This window comes from Bombina bombina, chromosome 1 (assembly GCF_027579735.1).
Source record: "Bombina bombina isolate aBomBom1 chromosome 1, aBomBom1.pri, whole genome shotgun sequence".
Lineage (NCBI taxonomy): Eukaryota > Metazoa > Chordata > Amphibia > Anura > Bombinatoridae > Bombina > Bombina bombina.
The window spans coordinates 478,959,881-478,983,672 of NC_069499.1; the positions used below are offsets into that span (position 1 = coordinate 478,959,881).

At 38.8% G+C, this 23,792-nt stretch overlaps 1 protein-coding gene across 2 annotated transcripts in view; it reads right to left on the reverse strand.

The window, feature by feature from the left end:
• Positions 1-23,792, reverse strand: part of CWC22 (CWC22 spliceosome associated protein homolog) — a 295,530-nt gene that overhangs the window by 5,307 nt on the left and 266,431 nt on the right. For both annotated transcript variants that reach the window (XM_053698519.1, XM_053698518.1), the window contains 3 exons: positions 21,748-21,875; positions 19,320-19,421; positions 19,074-19,237 (listed from right to left, as the gene is read on the reverse strand). In XM_053698519.1, coding sequence (XP_053554494.1) covers positions 19,074-19,237; positions 19,320-19,421; positions 21,748-21,875 — 394 coding nt within the window. The remainder of the gene's footprint in view (positions 1-19,073; positions 19,238-19,319; positions 19,422-21,747; positions 21,876-23,792) is intronic.

Consider the following 23,792-nt stretch of genomic DNA (forward strand, 5'->3'; position numbering starts at 1 on the left):
TTTGTCTAAATATTAAGTGGTAAGGGGTGATGCCCATTTATGTATATTATAAGCCATGTTGTAATCTACTAATTCCCTGCTGGTATGATAAGCAATGATTTATTATACACTATAATCATTTGATAGGCATTAGACTTAGAGTATCGGTTTAGTGAGATATGCTTATGCCACAATACGATGATCTAACTACATTTCCCACTACATCAATACCTTTTTGGTGATTGGGGGCAATGTTCAATATGGGATGGAGGTGTTGGACGTTGCCATGGCAACCTGTTGCTACTATGCGCAACTGGTTGTGTGCTGCTCCTGGTTGGGCCAGTTACGTTGCGTTACATGTTGCTATGGTAACGCATAATGCCGCTCCAGGATTGACCAGATTCAGGTCACATGAGTAGGGCGGATGTTTGATCACGGATAGTGACCACGCCCACCGCCTAGCACGCCAAACATAGCGTGGTGAGTAATGGCGGACGCACTTGTTGGTGATTATTCTGTTTCGAAGTGCCTTATATTTTGATTATGCAGATGTGATTTATTCCCTTGTTCTAGAGATGAACAGTTTTGCGGTTGCTTTCAGTTTATGGCTGCTGATCTGTGTTGCACTATAAGAAGCCGTACATATGTACATTTGGTTATAGATCCATTTCCACTCTAAACATGTCACTTATTAGAATATGTCACTACATATTTAGGTCACACTAGACCTTACACGCAAATTTTGTTTATGTTGAAATACTGATGACTATTTCCTTACTTGTTTTGATGATGTATTTTCATGCACATGAAGTAATATGATCTCCTATTTGTTTGATTGGTGAACTGAGATGGGGGAGGGGCTTGTTGGGTATTTAACACTGTTTGTATCACATTTTGGGTTGTCTGAAGAAGGGGTGAATGCCCCGAAACGTCACTACTTAATAAAGTGTGCTGTGCTTAAATCCAGGGAGTGCATATTATTGGACATTAATGAGTATTTTTCTTATGCACCCTGGTCTGGAGTAATTGTTGGCAAGTGAGAGTGCGCTATCTGGGTTTATTATATACACATACATACACACACATATATATATATACACACATACACACACATATATATATATATATATATATAAATATATATATATATATATATATATATATATACACACACATACACACACACATATATATATAGACACACATTGTATATATATATATATATATATATACATACACATATATATACAAACATATATATACAAACATATATATATATATATATATATATACATACACACACATATATATATATGCACATACACTATATATACACGTATATATATATATATATATATATATATATATATATATATATATATATATATATATATATATATATTGTACAAAAAATAGGAGAAAAGCACCAAAAAAAGTCCAGTATAAAAAGTAGAAACAATTTATTGGGACAAAAGGTAAAAACAAATGTGTCCTAGAAAGAACAACTTTAAAATTTCCATGTTGTATTGCAGGTGCACACACTTGTTCACTGATCACCTGTGCACCTGCAAAGCCCTGCCTTATAATCACTAACTCCCTTAAAGGGATATATACATTTTACAACAATGGATTCTTTAAGTCTACTCTATGTTTAAACAAAATCAATAGAAAAGCATTAGGAATTACATTGTACACATAACAAATTAATTAAACTCTATAGGAATATGTTATATTTAATGTATCAATAAAGATAATAAATAGTGGATTTGATTAAGACTTACATGATTGCTGATAAGACTATATTATAAATAGAGATAACTCTTAAACATTCAATAATAGTAGAATGATGCACTTAATTAATAGAAAGCTAGGTTCAAGATTTTTTAAATTTTTTTAGATTTTTATAATCCTTGCTGTTTGATATAAAGGAGTATACAAATAATTTATTGAGAGATGCCCAAAAAGAACTATATACTCTCAGACAAATAAGTCAAGATCTCGCCTTTTGTTAATTCCTATGGGATAACAGGTTTGTAGGGTAAAAATCCAAAAGACTTCTCTTTTGTCTAAATGGATTTCTCTATTTCCTCCTCTGTTTGATAAAGGAATGAAATCAATGCCTTGAACAGTAAGCGCACTGATATCTGAATTATGAAGCTCTCTAAAATGCCTAGCTATAGGCGTATCTGATTCTTCGTCTTCAATACTTCTAAGATGTTCTAAGAATCTTTCTTTTAGAGGCCTTTTGGTTTTACATGTATATTGTTTTAAGCACAATTTGCATGTGAGAAGGTATACAACGTGTGTGGTGGCACAATTGATGTTAAAATTGATTTTATATTGATTATTAGTTATGGATGAAGTTACAGTATCCTCTTCAGTGACAAAATTGCATGTCCTGCAAATAGGTCTTCTACATTTTTTACAAACTTTTTTGTTGTAGCCAGTTTTTACTATTTTTTGACTTAATATCCGAAGGAGATAAGTAATTTGAAAGGGTCTTACCTTTTTTGGATATGAAATTACAGCCCTCTTTCATAATTTCCTTTAGTACAGGATCTGAATACAGTATTGGAATAGATTCCCTCACTATATTACAAATTTTATTGTACTCTAGGCTATAATTGGTAATGAATTTCAGTCTCTTGTCTGCTGTTTTTTGACCACTTACAGCTTTGTTATACAGTAGTAGTTTGTCCCTGGGGATACCATCCACTGTGCGTTTAGCTTTAAGAAGTACCTCTTCTGTGTAGCCTCTATCTTTTAATCTTTGTAATGCTAAATTAGCTTCTTGTTGGTAATCTCTCTCTGTAGAGCAGTTCCTCTTTATTCTTATTAATTCCCCTTTGGGAATAGCCTTAACCACATGTCTTGGATGACAAGAGTCATACTTTAAAATGGTGTTGCCTGCTGTAGGCTTCCTAAATAGAGTTGTGTTAATAATATTCTGCTCTTCATCTACAAAAATTGTAAGGTCAAGAAAATTAATACTAGTTGGACTATGCTCACTGGTAAAAATGATACCACACTTGTTAGTATTTAGATATTCAACAAATTTGTCTGCTTGTATAGAGTCTCCTTCAAAGATAAACAGAAGATCATCTATGTAACGAAAAAAAGCAATAATTTGTTGCTTGAAGGGATTAACATCTCCAAAGACGTGGGACAGCTCCCACCAACCCATAAATAGGTTGGCATAGGAGGGGGCAAACTTAGCCCCCATAGCTGTCCCACGCTTTTGGAGAAAAAAAATCCCCTCCAAACTTGAAAAAAATGTGAGTTAACAAATATTCTGTAGCATTTGTCAAAAAGTAGTTGGTAGCTGAATCATAATTGCTGTAGTTTTCAAGGAAAAATTCAATAGCTGTTATAACTAGCCCATGTTGTATAGAGGTATATAGGGATGATACATCCACAGAAATTAATCTATAAGTAGATTTCCATTGAATATTGTTAAGTTTTCTTAGCAATGCAGAGGTGTCCTGTATGTAACTAGGTAAATTTTTGACTACAGGCTGTAGGAAGGAATCAATGAGTTCAGAAAGTGGTTCATTGAGAGAATTGATGCCCGCTATTATCGGCCTTCCAGGAGGAGATTTTAGGTTTTTATGGACTTTCGGGAAATAGTGAAATATGGGCACAACGGGAAAGGTAACCGTCAGTGCTTCTGGTACAGTATCATAGATAATATTGTTGTATCTAGCATATTTCACTATTTCCACAAGTTCCCTGTTAAATTTGTTATTTGGATTCTCTTTCAATTTTGTATACACCTCGGTGTCATTTAATTGCCTCATGGCTTCACTGATGTAGTCTTTTCTATCTAGGACGACTACGTTCCATATATATATATATATATATATATATATATATATATATATATATATATATATATATATATATATATATACACATACATACACTTTGTGTTTTTAACATTTGCTTCTATGCTTCTTGTCAATCGGATGGTTAAAAGATTTTTTATAAACTCAGTATAAGAATACTATTTCAATATTTTTCGTTTGGATGGTGTTTTGCTGTTATCGTTTGTGGAATTGACCATGTCTGACTGATACCTCATAATGTATTGAGGTCATATAATAGGGAAGGTCCAGAAAGACGCTTGGAATAAGGGAGGAAGATTTCAGCATATTTGAACTGCGATACACGGGACCTGTTATTGTGATATGCACCATACTTACCTCATTTGATTGAGGTAACATCTAGTAAGTGGGCATTCTACTACGTATGTGTGGATACTGACATAAGAATTCTGCATCAAATATACAGTGACTGTTTTTTCATCTGATACTGACTATTTTCCTCTGATATTTGCCTCTACTAATTGAACTCGAGTAAGCTTTTAGGAGGACTTTCTTTCTTCTCTTTTGAGAAGAGTAATACTGTGGGATCCAAGTGATTGTGCTTACTCCACCAAATTTGATTTATTTAGACTCAAACACCTATTAGGCAACGAGCAGCAACTGATCCCACATGATTCATACAAGCTTCCTCACAATATGGAAGGATGTTTTGAGTGTTTTTCTATATATTTTAAATACTTATATTTATATCTGTTTATTGACCTTCTAGGAATTTTGGGCTGGAGTATTATCCTCTGGATTGTAACTATCTATTTTCCGTCTAAATAGTGCGCCATTATACCAAACTTTGCACACATTTTTGATTTATTAATTCGGACATTGGATGTTCTTGGGTGGGGACCCATTTATTGTCTGATGTCCAGGTATTGGGCAGCCTATTTATAGCTACTTTGCATTATTTCAATGATCTCAGGGTTTCACACCTAGCGCTGATTGCATGTTCTCTTGATACACATATATACATACACATATATATATATATATATATATATATATATAGATATACATATATACAAATATACGCACACACATATATACACACACACACACACCAGGTAGCCGTCTTACAAATCTGATCCATTGAGGCTTCATTCTTAAAAGCCCAAGAGGAAGCCACTGCTCTAGTGGAATGAGCCATTATCCTCTCAGGAGGCTGTCGTCCCGCTGTCTCATAAGCTAAGCAGATGACGCTGCTCAACCAAAAAAAATAGAGAAGTCGTAGTAGCCTTCTGCCCCTTATGCCTCCCCGCATAGATGACAACGAGGAAGATTGTCTGAATTCCTTAGTAGCCTGAAGATAAAACTTCAAGGCACGAAGCACATCTAGATTGTGAAGCAAATGTTTTAGGATTAGGACACAAGGAAGGAACAACAATTTCTTGATTAATGTTACGATTCGACACCACCTTAGGGAGGAACCCTAGTTTAGTGTGTAAAACCGCCTTATCAGCATGAAAAACCAGATAAGGGGGATCACATCGCAAAGCAGAAATCTCAAACTCTACGCGCAGAGGCAATAGTCAACAAAAAAAAGAACCTTCCAAGACAAAAAATTAATGTCAACAGTATGCATAGGCACAAACGGAGCCTGCTGCAAAACACTAAGAACAAGATTGAGGCTCCAAGGCGGAGCCCCAGATCTAAATACGGGTCTGATCCTAGCCAGAACCTTAACAAAGGACTGCACATCCGGAAGCTCAGCCAACCTTTTATACAGTAACCTTTTAGGGCCGATATCTGTTGCTTCAGGGAACTAGCAGATAGGCCCTTCTCCAATCTATCCTGGAGGAAAGCTAAAATACTGGCAACCTTAACTTTATGCCAGGAAAAGTCATGCTCTTCACACCAGTACAAGTAAGTCCTCCACACTTTATGGTAGATACGACGAGTAACCGGCTTACGAGCTTGAACCAGAGTGTCGATAACACTCTCAGAGAACCCTCTTTTAGCTAAGACTAAGCGTTACATCTCCATGTAGTCAGTCTCAGAGAATCTAGATTTTGATGAACGAAGGAATCCCCTGTATCAGCAGATCTCTGCGACAAGGTAACCTCCACTGAGGAGATAAGGACATCCCAACCAGATCCGCAAAACACGCCCTTCACGGCCACGAAGGAGCAATCAGAATCACAGATGCTCACTCCTGCTTGATGAGAGCCACCACACGAGGGAGAAGCGGTAATGGAGGAAAGATATGAGACTTTACCTCCATGGTACTGATAGGGCATCTATCAATTCCGCCTGAGGATCCCTTGACCCGTACCTGGGTAGCTTGGTATTGAGGCGGGATGCCATGAGATCTATCTACGGCATCCCCCACTTGCTGCATATCTCTGCAAACACCTTGGGGTTAAGAGACCATTCCCCTGGGTGAAAGGATTGCCTGCTGAGGAAGTCCGCTTCCCAGTTGTTCACACCCGGAATGTGGATCGATGACAGTGTATATTTTTGAGTCTCCGCCCACTCTAGTATCTGAGATACTTCTCCCATCGCCAAGGAACTTCTCATTCCCCCTTGATAGTTGATATAGGCAACCAAGGTTATATTGTCTGATTGGAATCTGATAAACTGGGACGAACCCAGAAAGGGCCAAGTCTTCAAGGCATTGAAGATTGCTCGGAGTTCCAAAATATTGATCGGAAAGGAGGACTCCTCCTGAGTCCACAGACCTTGTGCCTTCTTGGCACCCCAAACGGCCCCCAAGCCGGAAAGGCTTGCGTCCATAGTCACTATCTTCCAGGACGGTCTCAAAAAGCATGTGCCTTGGGACAGATGATCTGGACAGAGCCACCAGGAAAGCGAGTCTCTCGACAGGCTGTCCAGCTTAGCTTGCAACGTCTCTGATCTGTGAGGAATATTCTTATGCATATGGAGTCTATTATGGTTCCCAGGAAATTCACCCTTGTAATTGGAGTAAGAGAACTCTTTTCCAAGTTTATCTTCCATCCATGTGATCGAAGAAGACTGAAAAGGGGCTCTGAATGTTCTTCCACCAGACGAAAAGATGGTGCCTGTACCAAGATATCGTCCAGGTAAGGCGCTACTGCAATACCTCATGTTCTGGCAATGGCTAGAAGAGCCCCCAGAGCCTTTGTAAATATCCTTAGAGCAGTAGCTAGGCCAAACGGAAAGGCTATGAACGGGAAGTGCTGATCCAGAAAAGCAAACCTCAGGAACTGAAAATGTTCCCTATGAATCAGGACATGAAGGTATGCATCCTTCAGGTCTATTGTGGTCATAAACTGTCCTTCCTGAATCAGAGGCAGGATTGACCATATTGTTTCCATCTTGAAAGAGGTAACACTCAGAAACTTGTTTAAGCACTTTAGGTTCAGATTTGGACGGAAAATTCCCTTCTCTTGGAACCACAAAAAGGTTTGAATAAAACCCCAAACCTCTTTCTGCTATAGGAACTGGAAAAATTACACCTAGAGAGGAGAGATCCCGTATGCAACCTCCTCCTGGTGGATAGGTGTTGTATTTCCCAACAGTAAGGAATGAAGTGGACTCTCCCTGCCTTATGGAAGGAAATATATGTATGTATATATATATATATATATATATATATATATATATATATATATTTATACACATACATACACACACCCACACATACATACACACTATTAATATATATATACACATATATATATATATCCCTCTACTAGAATTCAAGTACAATTGTCTATTTAATAAACATATATTTGTTTACATAAAGCAAATAAATATTTTTTGGCCTCATCTAGTTTAAGAAAATTATCAATGATGCATCATGATAGAACCAAGAGTTCAGTTACTTTCTTATCTAGAGGTAAATTCAATATTTGGCTCTTTGAAGAGTAATCAAGTTTTTTATGAACTTTTATGAATTTATCAAGTAGAGAACCTGTCTGCATGCAGTCGCCACTTGCAGCACAGCAGTGTGTGGTGAAATTTAATATTGCACAACATCTCTCTCCACTCTAGCACCACAAAAGCTGCGAATGCAGCTTGATAAACCTCCCTCTATGTATTCTTTACAAAGCTGTGCAAGTAAGATTGAGAGATGATTAGAAAGAAGAGTTAATTTATTTTGTCAATAGCAATAAAGGGCACAAAAACTTAGTCATATATAAGCCTTACAAAACTAGAGAGCAATTATTTTTAGTGATTGTGACATCAATAGTGGACAATGACTGACTGCAGATAAACTACAAATAAATACATCAAAATGTATTAGTCACAACTGCAGATGAAGACATTAAGTTTTCAATGTTGCATAAAAAAAGAGAGCCCGACATTCGGCAGTTAACCACTGTATGTATACATAACCTTGGGCACTATAAAGTGATGTGTTGAAGTTTTCTTAAATCTATTTTCAGAATTCATAGATTATGTTATTAAAATGCATTCACCAAATATAAATCAAATGGTGATTATATGGGAGCATACTCATTTCCTGAAGGAATCCTATAGCTCATTGATTCTCAATGAAAAAGTTTCCTTTTCCAAACTATATTACTAACAGAAAACAAACTACAAGCAGCTTTATACAACATGTGTATTATCGCTATGAATGGTTCTACAGTTCCTATCAACGTAGCTACAAAACAAGCTCCATATTGCAGACTTTTTGTAAAAGCTCATTGCACTGCAGTATATTATCATTAGGAAGGCTAAACATGCCTACTGCTGCAGTATTATAATAAATCAAATTAATCTCAAATCAGCAAGAACCCCTAAATACAGAAGCTCATGCTGTTATATCATCTGTTCTCTACACAATCTATATAAAAGGCTTGCAGATCCACAAATCAGACTGAGAAAGCACTTTTTAAAATTACCAGTGCCTTTCCAATGCTGTTATCCTTAAGCAGCAAAAAATATTTGCCATTTTTAGCATGCATGGATTAAAAAATGTGCAGAACAGCAGTTTTGATATTTTATTCTTAAATACCACATGCACCAACATTTTTTTAAATCAAAACAAATAGAGCAACAAAAGCTTGTTTTAACATTTTTATTATTTTTATTTTTTTAAATGTATTATAACTTAAGTGAACTCTTCACTTGTCCCCAGAGGAAGGATTTTCTCTAATTTCTGCAAGGAGTTTTTTTTTTAGTGAAAATGTTTCTGTAGATAATTTTGAAATAAAATAAAATGTTAAATTAGGCAGTTACACTAAAACACCAATTCAAATGCAAAGTGTTTATTAACTGGAGAATAAAGCATTTTTTAAAGCTTTATAATATATTACAGCAGTTGGAAATTGCATTGCAAATTAGCTGCAAAGAAAAAAATACATTTTGTTAAGTTTTTAAAATGTCTCATGAAAAAAAAAAAAAAAACCCTGAGAGCCAGTCAACAATAACTGCACTGCTACTTTGTAGTGCTGCTCCATATTTGAAAATGTACTCTGTGCAGCCAGAGCACAGCTCTGTTTGAAGAGAATAGCCTGATGCAGAGAAGTGCTCCAGTTGAGTGTATGTATAAAGAAGAAGACTGGCGAAAATCCTTAGTCGCCTGCAAATAATTTTTCAATGCACGAACCACATCCAGGTTGTGCAACAAACGCTCCTTATGAGAAGAAGGATTAGGACACAAAGAAGGAACAACAATCTCTTGATTAATATTCTGATCAGAAACAACCTTGGGAAGAAAACCCAAGGCAGTACGCAGAAATACCTTATCAAAGTAAAAAATAAGAAAAGGCGATTCGTACTGTAAGGCTGAAAGCTCAGAAACTCTTCGAGCCGAAGAAATAGCCACCAGAAACAAAACCTTCCAAGATAACATCTTAGAATCCAAAAAATGCATAGGTTCAAACGGAGCCTGTTGAAGGACTCTAAGAACCAAATTAAGACTCTAAGGTGGAGTAGTAGACTTAAACACAGGCCGTGTTTTCTTTAGCATACACTCAACAATACATGTATGATCTATAATAATGCATGATTCTTAAACAAGCACAACAAAGTCCTAGGACTACATCTCCAAAAATAGAAAAAATATCTATATACACACACTTGAGTATGAATGCCATTAAAGGTATAACAGAATTCACAATACAATGCATCTGATATCTCTAAACAAGATCCATCCAGATAGATTTATATTGATGAAACTAAAAAGATTTTTTTAATTATACAAAATATACAAAAACATAAATTATGCTTACCTGATAATTTCATTTCTATCGAGGGGAGAAGAGTCCATGGCTTCATTCATTACTTGTGGGAAATAAGAACCTGGCCACCAGGAGGAGGCAAAGACACCCCAGCCAAAGGCTTAAATACCTCCCCCACTCCCCTCATCCCCCAGTCATACTGCCGAGGGAACAAGGAACAGTAGGAGAAACATTAGGGCATAAATGGTGCCAGAAGATATATTAAATTTAGGTCCGCCCATTGGAGATACGGGCAGGGGCCGTGGACTCTCCCTCCCCTCAATGGAAATAAAATTATCAGGTAAGCATAATTTATGTTTTCCATCTAAAGGGGAGGAGAGTCCACTGCTTCATTCATTACTTGTGGGAACAAATACCCAAGCTTTTAGAGAACACTGAATGAAACCTGGAGGGTAAAAGGCGGACCCCTAATCTGAGGGCACCACAGCCTGTAGAACCTCTCTCCCAAAAACAGCTTCCGCAGAAGCAAAAACGTCAAATTTGCAAAACTTTGTAAAAGTATGCAAAGAAGGACCAGGTAGCCGTTTTGCAAATCTGCTCCATAGAAGACTCATTTTTGAAGACCCAAGATGAAGCTACTGCTCTAGTGGAAAGAGCCGTAATCCTCTGAGGAGGCTTATGACTCGCTGTCTCATAGGCCAAGCGGATCAAGCTCCTCTGCCAGAAAGACAAAGAAGTAGCAGAAGCCCTCTGACCCCTGCGCTTCCCTGAATATACAACAAATAGAGATGCAGATTGTCTGAAATCCTTAGTAGCCTGAAGATAGAATTTCAAGGCACGAACCAGATCCAAATTATGAAGCAACTTCTCCTTAGAAAAGAGGGATTCGGACACAAAGAGGGAACAACTATTTCCTGATTGATGTTACGGTTAGACACCACCTTGGGGAGGAACCCCAAGCCCGTGAGAAGAACAGCCTTAACCACCTGGAACACCAGATAAGGAGGCTCATACAGCAAGGTCGCCAGTTCAGATACTCTGCGCGCCGATGCAATAGCCAACAGAAAAAGAACCTTCCAAGAGAGAAATTTTATGTCAAGAGAATGCATAGGCTCAAACGGAACCTTCTGCAAAACCTTAAGTACCAAGTTTAACCTCCAAGGGGGAGCAGACTGCCTAAAGACCGGCCTGATTCGAGACAGAGCCTGAACAAAAGATTGGATGTCAGGGAGCTCAGTGAGTCTCCTATGCAACAGAACAGATAAGGCCGAAATTTGTCCCCTTAGGGCAGTGATTTTTAACCTTTTTTTTGCCGTGGCACACTTTTTTACATTAAAAAATCCTGTGGCACACCACCATCCCAAAATTTTAAAAAAATCACACATTATAGCCTAATACAGCATATATATATATACACACAAACACACACATACTGTATGTATTCTGCTGTTATGCCATGCCTCCTACAAACTACCCCTGCACTGGGAGTAAAAAACAAGCAAAGTTTAAAAAATATGTCACACTGTTGTCAGTCTGCCGTGGCACACCTGAGGATCTCTCACGGCACACTGGTTGAAAAACACTGCCTTAGGGAACTAGCGGCAAGACCCTTCTCCAAACTCTCTTGGAGAAAGGACAAAGGACCAGTGCACCACTGCAGTAGGACGCTGGTGTGGGCCTCTGCCAGATGGAATGACGGCGCCTGAACCAGGATGTCGTCCAGGTAGGGCGCAACCGCGATTCCCTGGGATCTGGCTACTGCTAGAAGGGCCCCTAGGACCTACGTAAAGAGTCTCAGGGCCGTCGCCAGACCAAAAGGGGGAGCCACGAACTGGAAATGCTGATCCAGAAAAGCAAATCTGAGGAACCTGATTATAGCCACAGAGCCCTGCGTGCTAGAACCGAAAAACCTCATACCTTAGCATCCAGGCGGATAATTTGCATATTAGCGTCACGAATGAAGGAGTTGGCCACCTTTAGGGCCTTAATCCTCTCCTGCACCTCCTCGAAAGAGGGTTCGCCCTCAATCATATCAAATAAGGCATCGCACCAATATGACGCAGCTCCAGCAACCTCGGCTACCGGTTGAAAAACAAACCCTGTGTGCTGAAACATCTTTCGCAACATGTTTCCCAGCTTCTTATCCAAAGGCTCCTTGAACGAAGAACTATCAGGTAAGCATAATTTATGTTTTCCATCTAAAGGGGAGGAGAGTCCACTGCTTCATTCATTACTTGTGGGAACAAATACCCAAGCTTTTAGAGAACACTGAATGAAACCCGGAGGGTAAAAGGCGGACCCCTAATCTGAGGGCACCACAGCCTGTAGAACCTCTCTCCCAAAAACAGCTTCCGCAGAAGCAAAAACGTCAAATTTGCAAAACTTTGTAAAAGTATGCAAAGAAGGACCAGGTAGCCGTTTTGCAAATCTGCTCCATAGAAGACTCATTTTTGAAGGCCCAAAATGAAGCTACTGCTCTAGTGGAAAGAGCCGTAATCCTCTGAGGAGGCTTATGACTCGCTGTCTCATAGGCCAAGCGGATCAAGCTCCTCTGCCAGAAATACAAAGAAGTAGCAGAAGCCCTCTGACCCCTGCGCTTCCCTGAATATACAACAAATAGAGATGCAGATTGTCTGAAATCCTTAGTAGCCTGAAGATAGAATTTCAAGGCACGAACCAGATCCAAATTATGAAGCAACTTCTCCTTAGAAAAGAGGGATTCGGACACAAAGAGGGAACAACTATTTCCTGATTGATGTTACGGTTAGACACCACCTTGGGGAGGAACCCCAAGCCCGTGAGAAGAACAGCCTTAACCACCTGGAACACCAGATAAGGAGGCTCATACTGCAAGGTCGCCAGTTCAGATACTTTGCGCGCCGATGCAATAGCCAGCAGAAAAAGAACCTTCCAAGAGAGAACGGGGAAAAGCTTTTTAAATTGAGAAGGGGAAAAGGAAGAACCTAATAGTTCCCACTCATTCTTAATAATGTTCGTCATCTTGACAGGAACCGGGAAAGTCTGGGGAACCACCCTGTCCTCGTAAACCTTATCCAACTTAGGAATGGAGGGCTCCTCTGGTAGTTTGGGTTCCGGAACCTCCAAGGTAGCCAGCACTTGTTTTAACAAAAAATGCAAGTTCTCCATTTTGAACCGAAAATCGGATTCCTCCGCTGTCGGAGGTTTAGATGACACGGACTCCGACCCCGAAAGGGCCTCTTCATAGTACCGCTGTCGGAGGTTTAGATGACACGGACTCCGACCCCGAAAGGGCCTCTTCATAGTACCCCCCCTCTGGGGCGTCAGACATATACAACTCCTGGGACGGGCCGCTATGAAAAGCGCTACGCTTGCGCTTAGCAGAACACGGCAAAGCATGGATCACCTTAGCGACTGCCTTTCCAGCTGGTCTGCAAAGTCCGTCGGCCAAGCAATTTCCCCCGAAGGGCGCTGCATGTGGTATAAGGGGCGCCAATGGGGAATGCACCTCTAGGATGGAGACCCCTCAGAGGTTGACGGCTCAGTAGTGCTAGACATTCACTTATGTTTGGAAGTCATAGCCTTCTCAAGGCATGTGGAACACAGTTGCGCAGGCTGGTCTACCAAAACCTCACAATAAACACAGGTATAAGACTTAGATAAAGAGGGAGTACCCTCTAACGCGTCAGAATCCTCTATAGCTTTTAGAAAAAAAAACTAGAACAGGCACCTTTATAACCACCAATGGCTGGGGCACTCACCACCTCCTATGAGAAACCGCTCGTCTCCTCCATCGCAGATCAGACCGGAATTGAAGAAGCCCCACCCAGTCACAAGGATGTCTACGCAGGGCCACCCCTGCCAGAGTCGCGTCCATACAAATAACGCAGCAATTACACAATAAACTTATCATGTACATAGCCCCCCCTGCTCAATAATCCCCTCATAGGAATCTTACCCCTAGATTCTTTAAAGATAAAGGTGCCACACTGTGGCCCTGCTTTTGTGTAATCATTATATAAAAATGAAACTATCTTACCAGAATCTACGCTGTGGAACAGGAACACGGCCCTTCATGTGTGACAAGTAATAGCAGCGCTCTTGACATGGACTTGAGAGAAGAAAGCAATCTGCGAAACTCGTCAACGCCGATTGCTAAAGGAGCTGTTAATATGAGTCGGGATGGTGTGGCAAAGGGAAACTCCCCCTGCATCTCCGGACTCTAACGTTCACCCAGGCCCTCACGTTGAGAAGCTTAAAGGGCTACTTAAACTCCTGTCCCATAGCGAAGGGTAGAACCCCTCATAAGAGACCTCTGATAATCCGGCACCTCTCTGTGACGAAAGGCAAAGAATGACTGGGGGATGAGGGGAGTGGGGGATGTATTCAAGCCTTTTGGCTGGGGTGTCTTTGCCTCCTCCTGCTGGCCAGGTTCTTATTTCCCACAAGTAATGAATGAAGCCGTGGACTCTCCTCCCCTTTAGATAGAAATTTGTATCACAGACTTTCATCGGAAGAACAGTGGGCTCTCATAACGGATCCATGAGAAAAGAATCTTCATAGGAAACAGTGCCAATCAAGATGGACATTCAGTCCTTGTGGTGCCATAGTGCCCAATTCATATATCCACTGTGCTTCACATTGTAATAGCATCTTGGCATGATCACCTCCCCTCGTTGGTGGTGGTATATGATCTATAATTATATATTTCAAGTCGGCGACCTTATGCTTGGCTTGAGCAAAATGTCTGGCCACAGGCTGATCTGTTGTCCCCTTGTCCAAGGCTGTTCTAATTGCGGACATGTGGTTCTCCATCCTGGTCCGCAACATAGAATAACCCACATACACAATGTAGGAGATAAACTATGTATGTGATGGTGTATGTCACTCTTTATTTGATGTTGAACCTCTTATTTGAGTAGGGATGTCTGAATGTGTCTCCTGTTGAGGCACCTCCACAGGTTGTGCAGCTTAAGCAGCAATAACATCCTGGTTTCGCCTTTAACCACGTATCTTTAATGTAGCATTTCCTAGGGTCTGTTTGCATTAGTCGATCTCTAAGAGATTTGGCCCTATGATACCCAATTCTTGGGGGAGAGGATCCATATAGGGGAAGATCTTTGTCCGTATGTATTAGAGACCAATTGTGTCTCAAGCTGTTGACAATATTATGTTTATCCACATATGTGGTGGTGAAACTCAACCTGTTATCTTGCCTTTCAATGCTGTTAAATAGTAATAAACTCTGTTGGTCAGTTTTGATCGCATCCTGTTTGATATCTTTCAGACATCCATGGTTATTTCCTCTTGATAGAAATTTCTGTTCCATCTCATCTATCTGTTGTCTCATAAGATCTTGGTCAGAGTTATTTCTGACGGTACGCTTAAACTGTGAGATGGGTAGTGCTCTTTTTAGAGCAGGAGGATGGCAGCGTTGTGCATGAAGGAGGGAATTTGTATCCGTTCCTTTTTTATATAGGGTGGTTTGCAGTCCTCCGTCTTTCTTGAAGATCCTTAAGTCCAGGAACTCAACAGTCTCCTTGCTTGATGTCATTTTGAATTTCAATGATGGATGCGCCCTATTGAGATTTTCAAACCAGTGTGTGAGATCTTTTTCTTTTCCCTGCCAGAGTAAAAACAGGTTGTCTATGTACCTTTTAAATAATGTTATCCGTTTATCTGCAAAAAGCAGAGAACCCACCGTCTCAAATTTGGTGTAGGTGGGTGCCAGATTCGAGATTGTGATATTTTAAAGACCACTAGATGGCATTTTTTCAGGTGTGCTACAGATATGGGATACGGTGGAGGGTGTGGTCTATAAGGGTATATAAGCTGTATGATGTGTAACCATGCATGATTAAGGACTAAGTCCGAAACGTTGCTATTTTGTGGTCTGGCTTTGATACTGTGCAGATTGCACTAATAAATCTGTTGAAGGAATTCTGGTGGTGCTGCTTACTTTTTGGGATACATATTCATCCAGAATCCAGACACTCATTACAGGCTATAGGAAGCGTCTAGAGGCTGTTATTTCTGCTAAAGGAGGCGCTACTAAATATTGATGCAAAATTTCTGTTGGGATGCCCAAATGTATGCACCTGTCTAATTTCGTTTTGATGCAAATTGCACATTTTCTGTTAATCCAATAAACCTCATTTCACTACTGAAATATTACTGTGCCCTTCAGTTATTTGATAGATCAAAATGAAATTGCTGATCGAAACACCCAATTATTTATAAATGAAAATCATGGAAATTGTCAGGTTATTAGTGTAAAACAATGCTCTAGTCTAGAGACTCACTCTCATGTAAATACATTATCTTTAGGTGAGATATGTACCAAGTAGAAAGACAGTTTTAAACAGTGTCTTGTCAGTATGTTTGGTCAGGTAGTACGCAAACCTATACATCTCAAACACAATGCATGTTATAAAAACTAATAATTTTTCAAATCAATATAAAAACTTTACATTAAAACATAGCTTTAAAATTCAAAATAAAATCCATATTAGCACAACTCATAAAAGCATCTGTGCATGTTCACAAATTAATTTCTGCTGTTTTAATTAATTAATGCACATACACACTACAAATACATATATTTTATTTTTAATCATTTAATCATTTGAAGCTTTGTCTCCGAACCGAATGCACCATTTTTTCAAAGTTTGAAAAACACTATTTCTAGCTATGTGTCAAATGTTATGAAGATTGGTACAGTAACTTTTCCTGTAAAATGCGTCTTATAGTAAACAGTACATTTATTCAAGTTTAAAACGGTTTTACTTCAAATTTTCAAGTGGTGTAACAGTCATAATTATTTGTAAACCAGTATTTAATCACAGAATACACATTGAAACATACTGTATAGAGACAATGCAATGTGTTACTTGTTAGACATTTCACTGAATATCACAATTCCTCCCCAAATTGTTTCAGACTTATTGATAAGGTCAATCTGGGTATTTGCGGTGGCAATATAGATAGAATATTGCTACAGCGAGAAAGTAAGTGGATCTTCAATTTGGGAACCCTTACGCCCCATGGCCTGAATGAAGAGAACAACCTAGGTCATTTTCTTTGATTACATATCATTTTGGGCAAAATTAAATGATCTTAAACAAATTATGTTCCTTTGAGATTATTTTTTGCTTAAAATAGCATTTAATTAGAAATCACTGTCACTGTGAGTTAACCAGCTTTGACATAAGTAAGTAACTATAAGGTTAAAAGTATTATTAAAATACAGACCAGTATAGTTGTATTTAAGTAATTATTATGTTGCTTAATATAAATTGTTACATATAATTAATTGAAACAGAAAAGTTATTATTGTAAAGGAATGTTTATTAACTAAACTTAGATTATAGGAACCAATATTCACCGGCCATGTTTCCGGAGGCGGCAGCACAGAATATCTCTTTAAAAGAGGACTGCACTAAATCTCTTTATACAACTGCCTGGATGAAGCCAAAGAATTGGTGAAACGTACGTCGCCTTTGACATTTGCTCAGTCTGATCTGAGCAACAGTAAGGAGGACGCTCTGAGTGGCTTACACAGCTTTCCAGCTATTCAGCTGTACCAAGTTCCGTGACGATTTCCGTTCAAGCAGGAAGAGAGGAAGGTGTAGAAGGAGGAATCTGTACTACGACACTAGTTTGCGCCACGGCTTGTGTGTGCTGGGACAAACCGGCCTTCGGCTGTGAAGCGCCTAATATCTCCTTCCAGGATCACCAAGAAACCAACATTTCACAAGCGGTTTGTAGTTTCTCACTTGAGGAATCGCCACAGGAGGATTACAATAACGGGGACAGATCCATATATACCGGTTCATGGTTATCACTTACACTTAAGAGAAAGCAATAACGTTGGCCAACGATAAGTATATTATTGCTGCATTGTTTAACATGAACATGTTATGATTATCCCTGGTTGTTGTTTTTACAGATTGTGCTCTCCTTATTTAATATTATTATTTATTTCATTCATTTTTTTCTGTTTATATGTGACATAGACAGGTATTAGGTTTAATATACCTGTTAAACACTTTTTCTGCCAGATTATTAGTTATGTTAACTGTGCACAGTAGATAGTTTAGAGAAATAGTGAACTATCATATACTCAGTAAAACTTATTGGACTAAGAGTGCTGTTGTGAGATATCTTTATTTCTTCTTCAATATTGTGTTACTTGTTATCCCTGCTGCAGAGAATTACATGTATGAAAAATTGTTCATTCATGTTTATTTTTAATACCTGTTTTATCCTATTGTTCTTAAGGACATGCCGATATAAACAGGCTAAGCCTACAGAAATAGCAGACCTGATTATGATATCTCTCTCTACATACACAAAGTAGTAATGCCAAATAGGACTAGTGGTTTAATGAGCAAAACTAACTATTTCAAGTACAAAAATCTCACGCACACCATTTAGCTTTTCTAAAAAGGAGAATACAGCAGTATTCATATTTTCAGTATAGGCAGCAGTTTTAACAAGTTTTAACAATAAGAAAAGAGCTGTTTGCAAACAATTACTACATTACAGCAAGTAAAATGTTCGATTGAGAAGGGGAGAAAAAACTATTTATGTAAGAACTTACCTGATAAATTAATTTATTTCATGGTCGCGAGAGTCCACAAGCTAAATACTGATGGGATATACATTCCTACCAGGAGGGGGCAAAGTTTCCCAAACCTCAAATGCAATTTAAATACACCTTCAACGTCACTCATACCTCAGTTTAACGTATAGCCAAGTTAGTGAGGTGTATAAGGAGTAAAAGCATAAAAAAGAGGAACAGGATAAATAATGTGCTTTATACAAAAAATCATAACCCCCAAAAAATGGGTTGGTCTCGTGGACTCTCGCCACCATGAAAGAAATGAATTTATCAGGTAAGTTCTTACATAAATTATGTTTTCTTTCATATAGGTGGCGAGAGTCCACAAGCTAGTTACTGATGGGATATATTACCCAAGATGTGGAAGTCCATGAGTAACTATAGAGGGAGGGATAAAACAGATATTTCCGTTGAGAAATTAAATTAAAAAAAATAAGTACGTTTTCTTAAAAACTCAAAAAACTAGAATCAAACAGCTGCGTGAAGAACCTTTGTATATATCACCTGAGTTACTGCTGGAGCTTGATGAGTCACTGCCACTAGAAGAACTGCTATCAGAATCTGAAGATGAATCAGAGGCGGAATCTGAAGACTCTGAGGATTCAACATCTTGTTTTTGGGTCATGATCATCTTTGGCGCATTCTTTAAATGTTCACGTAGTTCATCCCTGGGGAAAAGTAGCGTTTCATTAGAATTTATAAATTTTGAAAAAATAAATTAACATAGTATTTTTTTAAATGAAGTCTTACGTCAGTCCTCCTAGGCCAATAGAAGTAAAAAAATTAATAGCAAAGCGAGTGTTTTTCGGGTTGTCCATTGGCAGTAATCCTTGAAAGAAAGGTTGCAGAGTTCTGAAAAAAATATAAAAATAATAAAATGCTACATAAGTGTGCAAAATACTTTAAAGAATGCCATGTATGTGTCACGTTGTAAAGAATGCCATGTATGTGTCACGTTGTAAAGAATGCCATGTATGTGTCACGTTGTAAAGAATGCCATGTATGTGTCACGTTGTAAAGAATGCCATGTATGTGTCACGTTGTAAAGAATGCCATGTATGTGTCACGTTGTAAAGAATGCCATGTATGTGTCACGTTGTAAAGAATGCCATGTATGTGTCACGTTGTAAAGAATGCCATGTATGTGTCACGTGGTAAAGAATGCCATGTATGTGTCACGTGGTAAAGAATGCCATGTATGTGTCATGTGGTAAAGAATGCCATGTATGTGTCACGTGGTAAAGAATGCCATGTATGTGTCACGTTGTAAAGAATGCCATGTATGTGTCACGTTGTAAAGAATGCCATGTATGTGTCACGTGGTAAAGAATGCCATGTATGTGTCATGTGGTAAAGAATGCCATGTATGTGTCACGTGGTAAAGAATGCCATGTATGTGTCACGTTGTAAAGAATGCCATGTATGTGTCACGTTGTAAAGAATGCCATGTATGTGTCATGTGGTAAAGAATGCCATGTGGTAAAGAATGCCATGTATTTGTCACGTGGTAAAGAATGCCATGTATGTGTCACGTGGTAAAGAATGCCATGTATGTGTCACGTGGTAAAGAATGCCATGTATGTGTCACGTGGTAAAGAATGCCATGTATGTGTCACGTGGTAAAGAATGCCATGTATGTGTCACGTGGTAAAGAATGCCATGTATGTGTCACGTGGTAAAGAATGCCATGTATGTGTCACGTTGTAAAGAATGCCATGTATGTGTCACGTGGTAAAGAATGCCATGTATGTGTCATGTGGTAAAGAATGCCATGTATGTGTCACGTGGTAAAGAATGCCATGTATGTGTCACGTTGTAAAGAATGCCATGTATGTGTCATGTGGTAAAGAATGCCATGTGGTAAAGAATGCCATGTATTTGTCACGTGGTAAAGAATGCCATGTATGTGTCACGTGGTAAAGAATGCCATGTATGTGTCACGTGGTAAAGAATGCCATGTATGTGTCACGTGGTAAAGAATGCCATGTATGTGTCACGTGGTAAAGAATGCCATGTATGTGTCACGTGGTAAAGAATGCCATGTATGTGTCACGTGGTAAAGAATGCCATGTATGTGTCACGTTGTAAAGAATGCCATGTATGTGTCACGTGGTAAAGAATGCCATGTATGTGTCACGTGGTAAAGAATGCCATGTATGTGTCACGTGGTAAAGAATGCCATGTATGTGTCACGTGGTAAAGAATGCCATGTATGTGTCACGTGGTAAAGAATGCCATGTATGTGTCACGTGGTAAAGAATGCCATGTATGTGTCACGTGGTAAAGAATGCCATGTATGTGTCACGTGGTAAAGAATGCCATGTATGTGTCATGTGGTAAAGAATGCCATGTATGTGTCATGTGGTAAAGAATGCCATGTATGTGTCATATGGTAAAGAATGCCATGTATGTGTCATGTGGTAAAGAATGCCATGTATGTGTCATGTGGTAAAGAATGCCATGTATGTGTCATGTGGTAAAGAATGCCATGTATGTGTCATGTGGTAAAGAATGCCATGTATGTGTCATGTGGTAAAGAATGCCATGTATGTGTCATGTGGTAAAGAATGCCATGTATTTGTCATGTGGTAAAGAATGCCATGTATGTGTCATGTGGTAAAGAATGCCATGTATGTGTCATGTGGTAAAGAATGCCATGTATGTGTCATGTGGTAAAGAATGCCATGTATGTGTCACGTGGTAAAGAATGCCATGTATGTGTCATGTGGTAAAGAATGCCATGTATGTGTCATGTGGTAAAGAATGCCATGTATGTGTCATGTGGTAAAGAATGCCATGTATGTGTCATGTGGTAAAGAATGCCATGTATGTGTCATGTGGTAAAGAATGCTATGTATGTGTCATGTGGTAAAGAATGCCATGTATGTGTCATGTGGTAAAGAATGCCATGTATGTGTCACGTGGTAAAGAATGCCATGTATGTGTCACGTGGTAAAGAATGCCATGTATTTGTCATGTGGTAAAGAATACCATGTATGTGTCATGTGGTAAAGAATGCCATGTATGTGTTATTTACAGTATTATTTATCCAAATTATTTATACTTAAGCATATATACTGAACACGTGCATTAGTTTTTATCTTTATATGGGATATATAGTAGTACTTTTTAACAAATGTATCACTATAGAATAAAGAGAGATATTCTTCAGACTTACACATCTTTGAGCCTAGCATTTAGTTTTGGCAGTCCCATATATTCACACAGTTCCTGGAAGAATATTTTGACAAATATTCTACTTGAAGAGGTTGTTGTCTCTTCACTTAGGTTTATGCATTCTAGCACCTTTAAAATAAATAAACAAAAATTCCCAGGTAAGTATTACAGTTTAAAGTTAAAATAACATAAATCGATATCTTCATACTGAACATGATTTAATATTGAACATATTTGATGCATAATTAACCCCATAATGACCACATCACTTTTCCATTTTCTGTCCGTTTGGGACCAAGGCTATTTTTACATTTTTGAGGTGTTTGTGTTTAGCTGTAATTTTCCTCTTACTCATTTACTGTACCCACACATATTATATACCGTTTTTCTCGCCATTAAATGGACTTTCTAAAGATACCATTATTTTCATCATATCTTATAATTTACTATAAAAAAAATTATAAAATATGAGGAAAAAATGGAAAAAAACACACTTTTTCTAACTTTGACCCCCAAAATCTGTTACACATCTACAACCACCAAAAAACACCCATGCTAAATAGTTTCTAAATTTTGTCCTGAGTTTAGAAATACCCAATGTTTACATGTTCTTTGCTTTTTTTGTAAACTATAGGGCCATAAATACAAGTAGCACTTTGCTATTTCCAAACCATTTCTTTTCAAAATTAGCGATAGTTACATTAGAGCACCGATATCTTTCAGGAATCTCTGAATATCCATTGACATGTATATATTTTTTTTTAGTAGACAACCCAAAGTATTGATCTAGGCCCATTTTGGTATATTTCATGCCACCATTTCACCGCCAAATGCAATCAAATAGAAAAAATTGTTCACTTTTCACAAATTTTTTCACAAACTTTTGGTTTCTAACTTAAATTATTTACAAACAGCTTGTGCAATTATGGCATAAATGGTTGTAAATTCTTCTCTGGGATCCCCTTTGTTCAGAAATAGCAGACATATATGACTTTGGTGTTGCTTTTTGGTAATTAGAAGGCCGCTAAATGCCACTGCGCACCACACGTGTATTATGCCCAGCAGTGAAGGGGTTAATTAGGGAGCATGTAGGGAGCTTTTTGGGGTAGTTTTAGCTTTAGTGTAGTGTAGTAGACAACCCCAAGTATTGATCTAGGCCAATTTTGGTATATTTCATGCCACCATTTCACCGCTAAATGCGATCAAATTAAAAGAAACGTTAATTTTTTCTCAATTTTAGGTTTCTCACTGAAATTATTTACAAACACCTTCTGCAATTATGGCACAAATGGTTGTAAATGCTTCTCTGGGATCCCCTTTGTTCAGAAATAGCAGACATATATGGCTTTGGCATTGCTTTTTGGTAATTAGAAGGCCTCTAAATGCCGCTGCGCATCACACGTGTATTATGGCTAGCAGTGAAGGGGTTAATTATGTAGCTTGTAGGGAGCTTGCAGGGTTAATTTTAGCTTTAGTGTAGAGCTCAGCCTCCCACCTGAAACATCAGACCCCCTGATCCCTCCCAAACAGCTCTCTTCCCTCCCCCACCCCACAATTGTCCCCGCCATCTTAAGTACTGGCAGAAACTCTGCCAGTACTAAAATAAAAGGTATTTGGCCCTTTTTTTTTTTTAAAAAAAAAAAAGCATATTTACATATGCTGATGTGTAGGATCCCCCCTTAGACCCCAACCTCACTGATCCCCCACCATACTGCTCTCTAACCCTTCCCCTCTGCAATAATGGGCGCCATCTTGGGTACTGGCAGCTGTCTGCCAGTACCCAGTTTTGTAACAAAATGTGCCTTTTTTTTTTTTTTAATTCCCTTTTCTGTAGTGTAGCTTTCCCCCCCCACCGAGACCAACCCCCAACCCCTTCCAGAACCCTTAGATTGCATTTAAGTTGTTTTTTTTTTAACTTTTTAACTTTTTTTTTTCTGTAGTGTAGCGGTTCCCACCCGCTCCCGCCCCGTGCACGCGCCCGCCCACCACCCCCGTGCACGCGCGCGCTCCCGTGCGCGCCCCCGTAGCTCCCGCCCCCCGATCCCG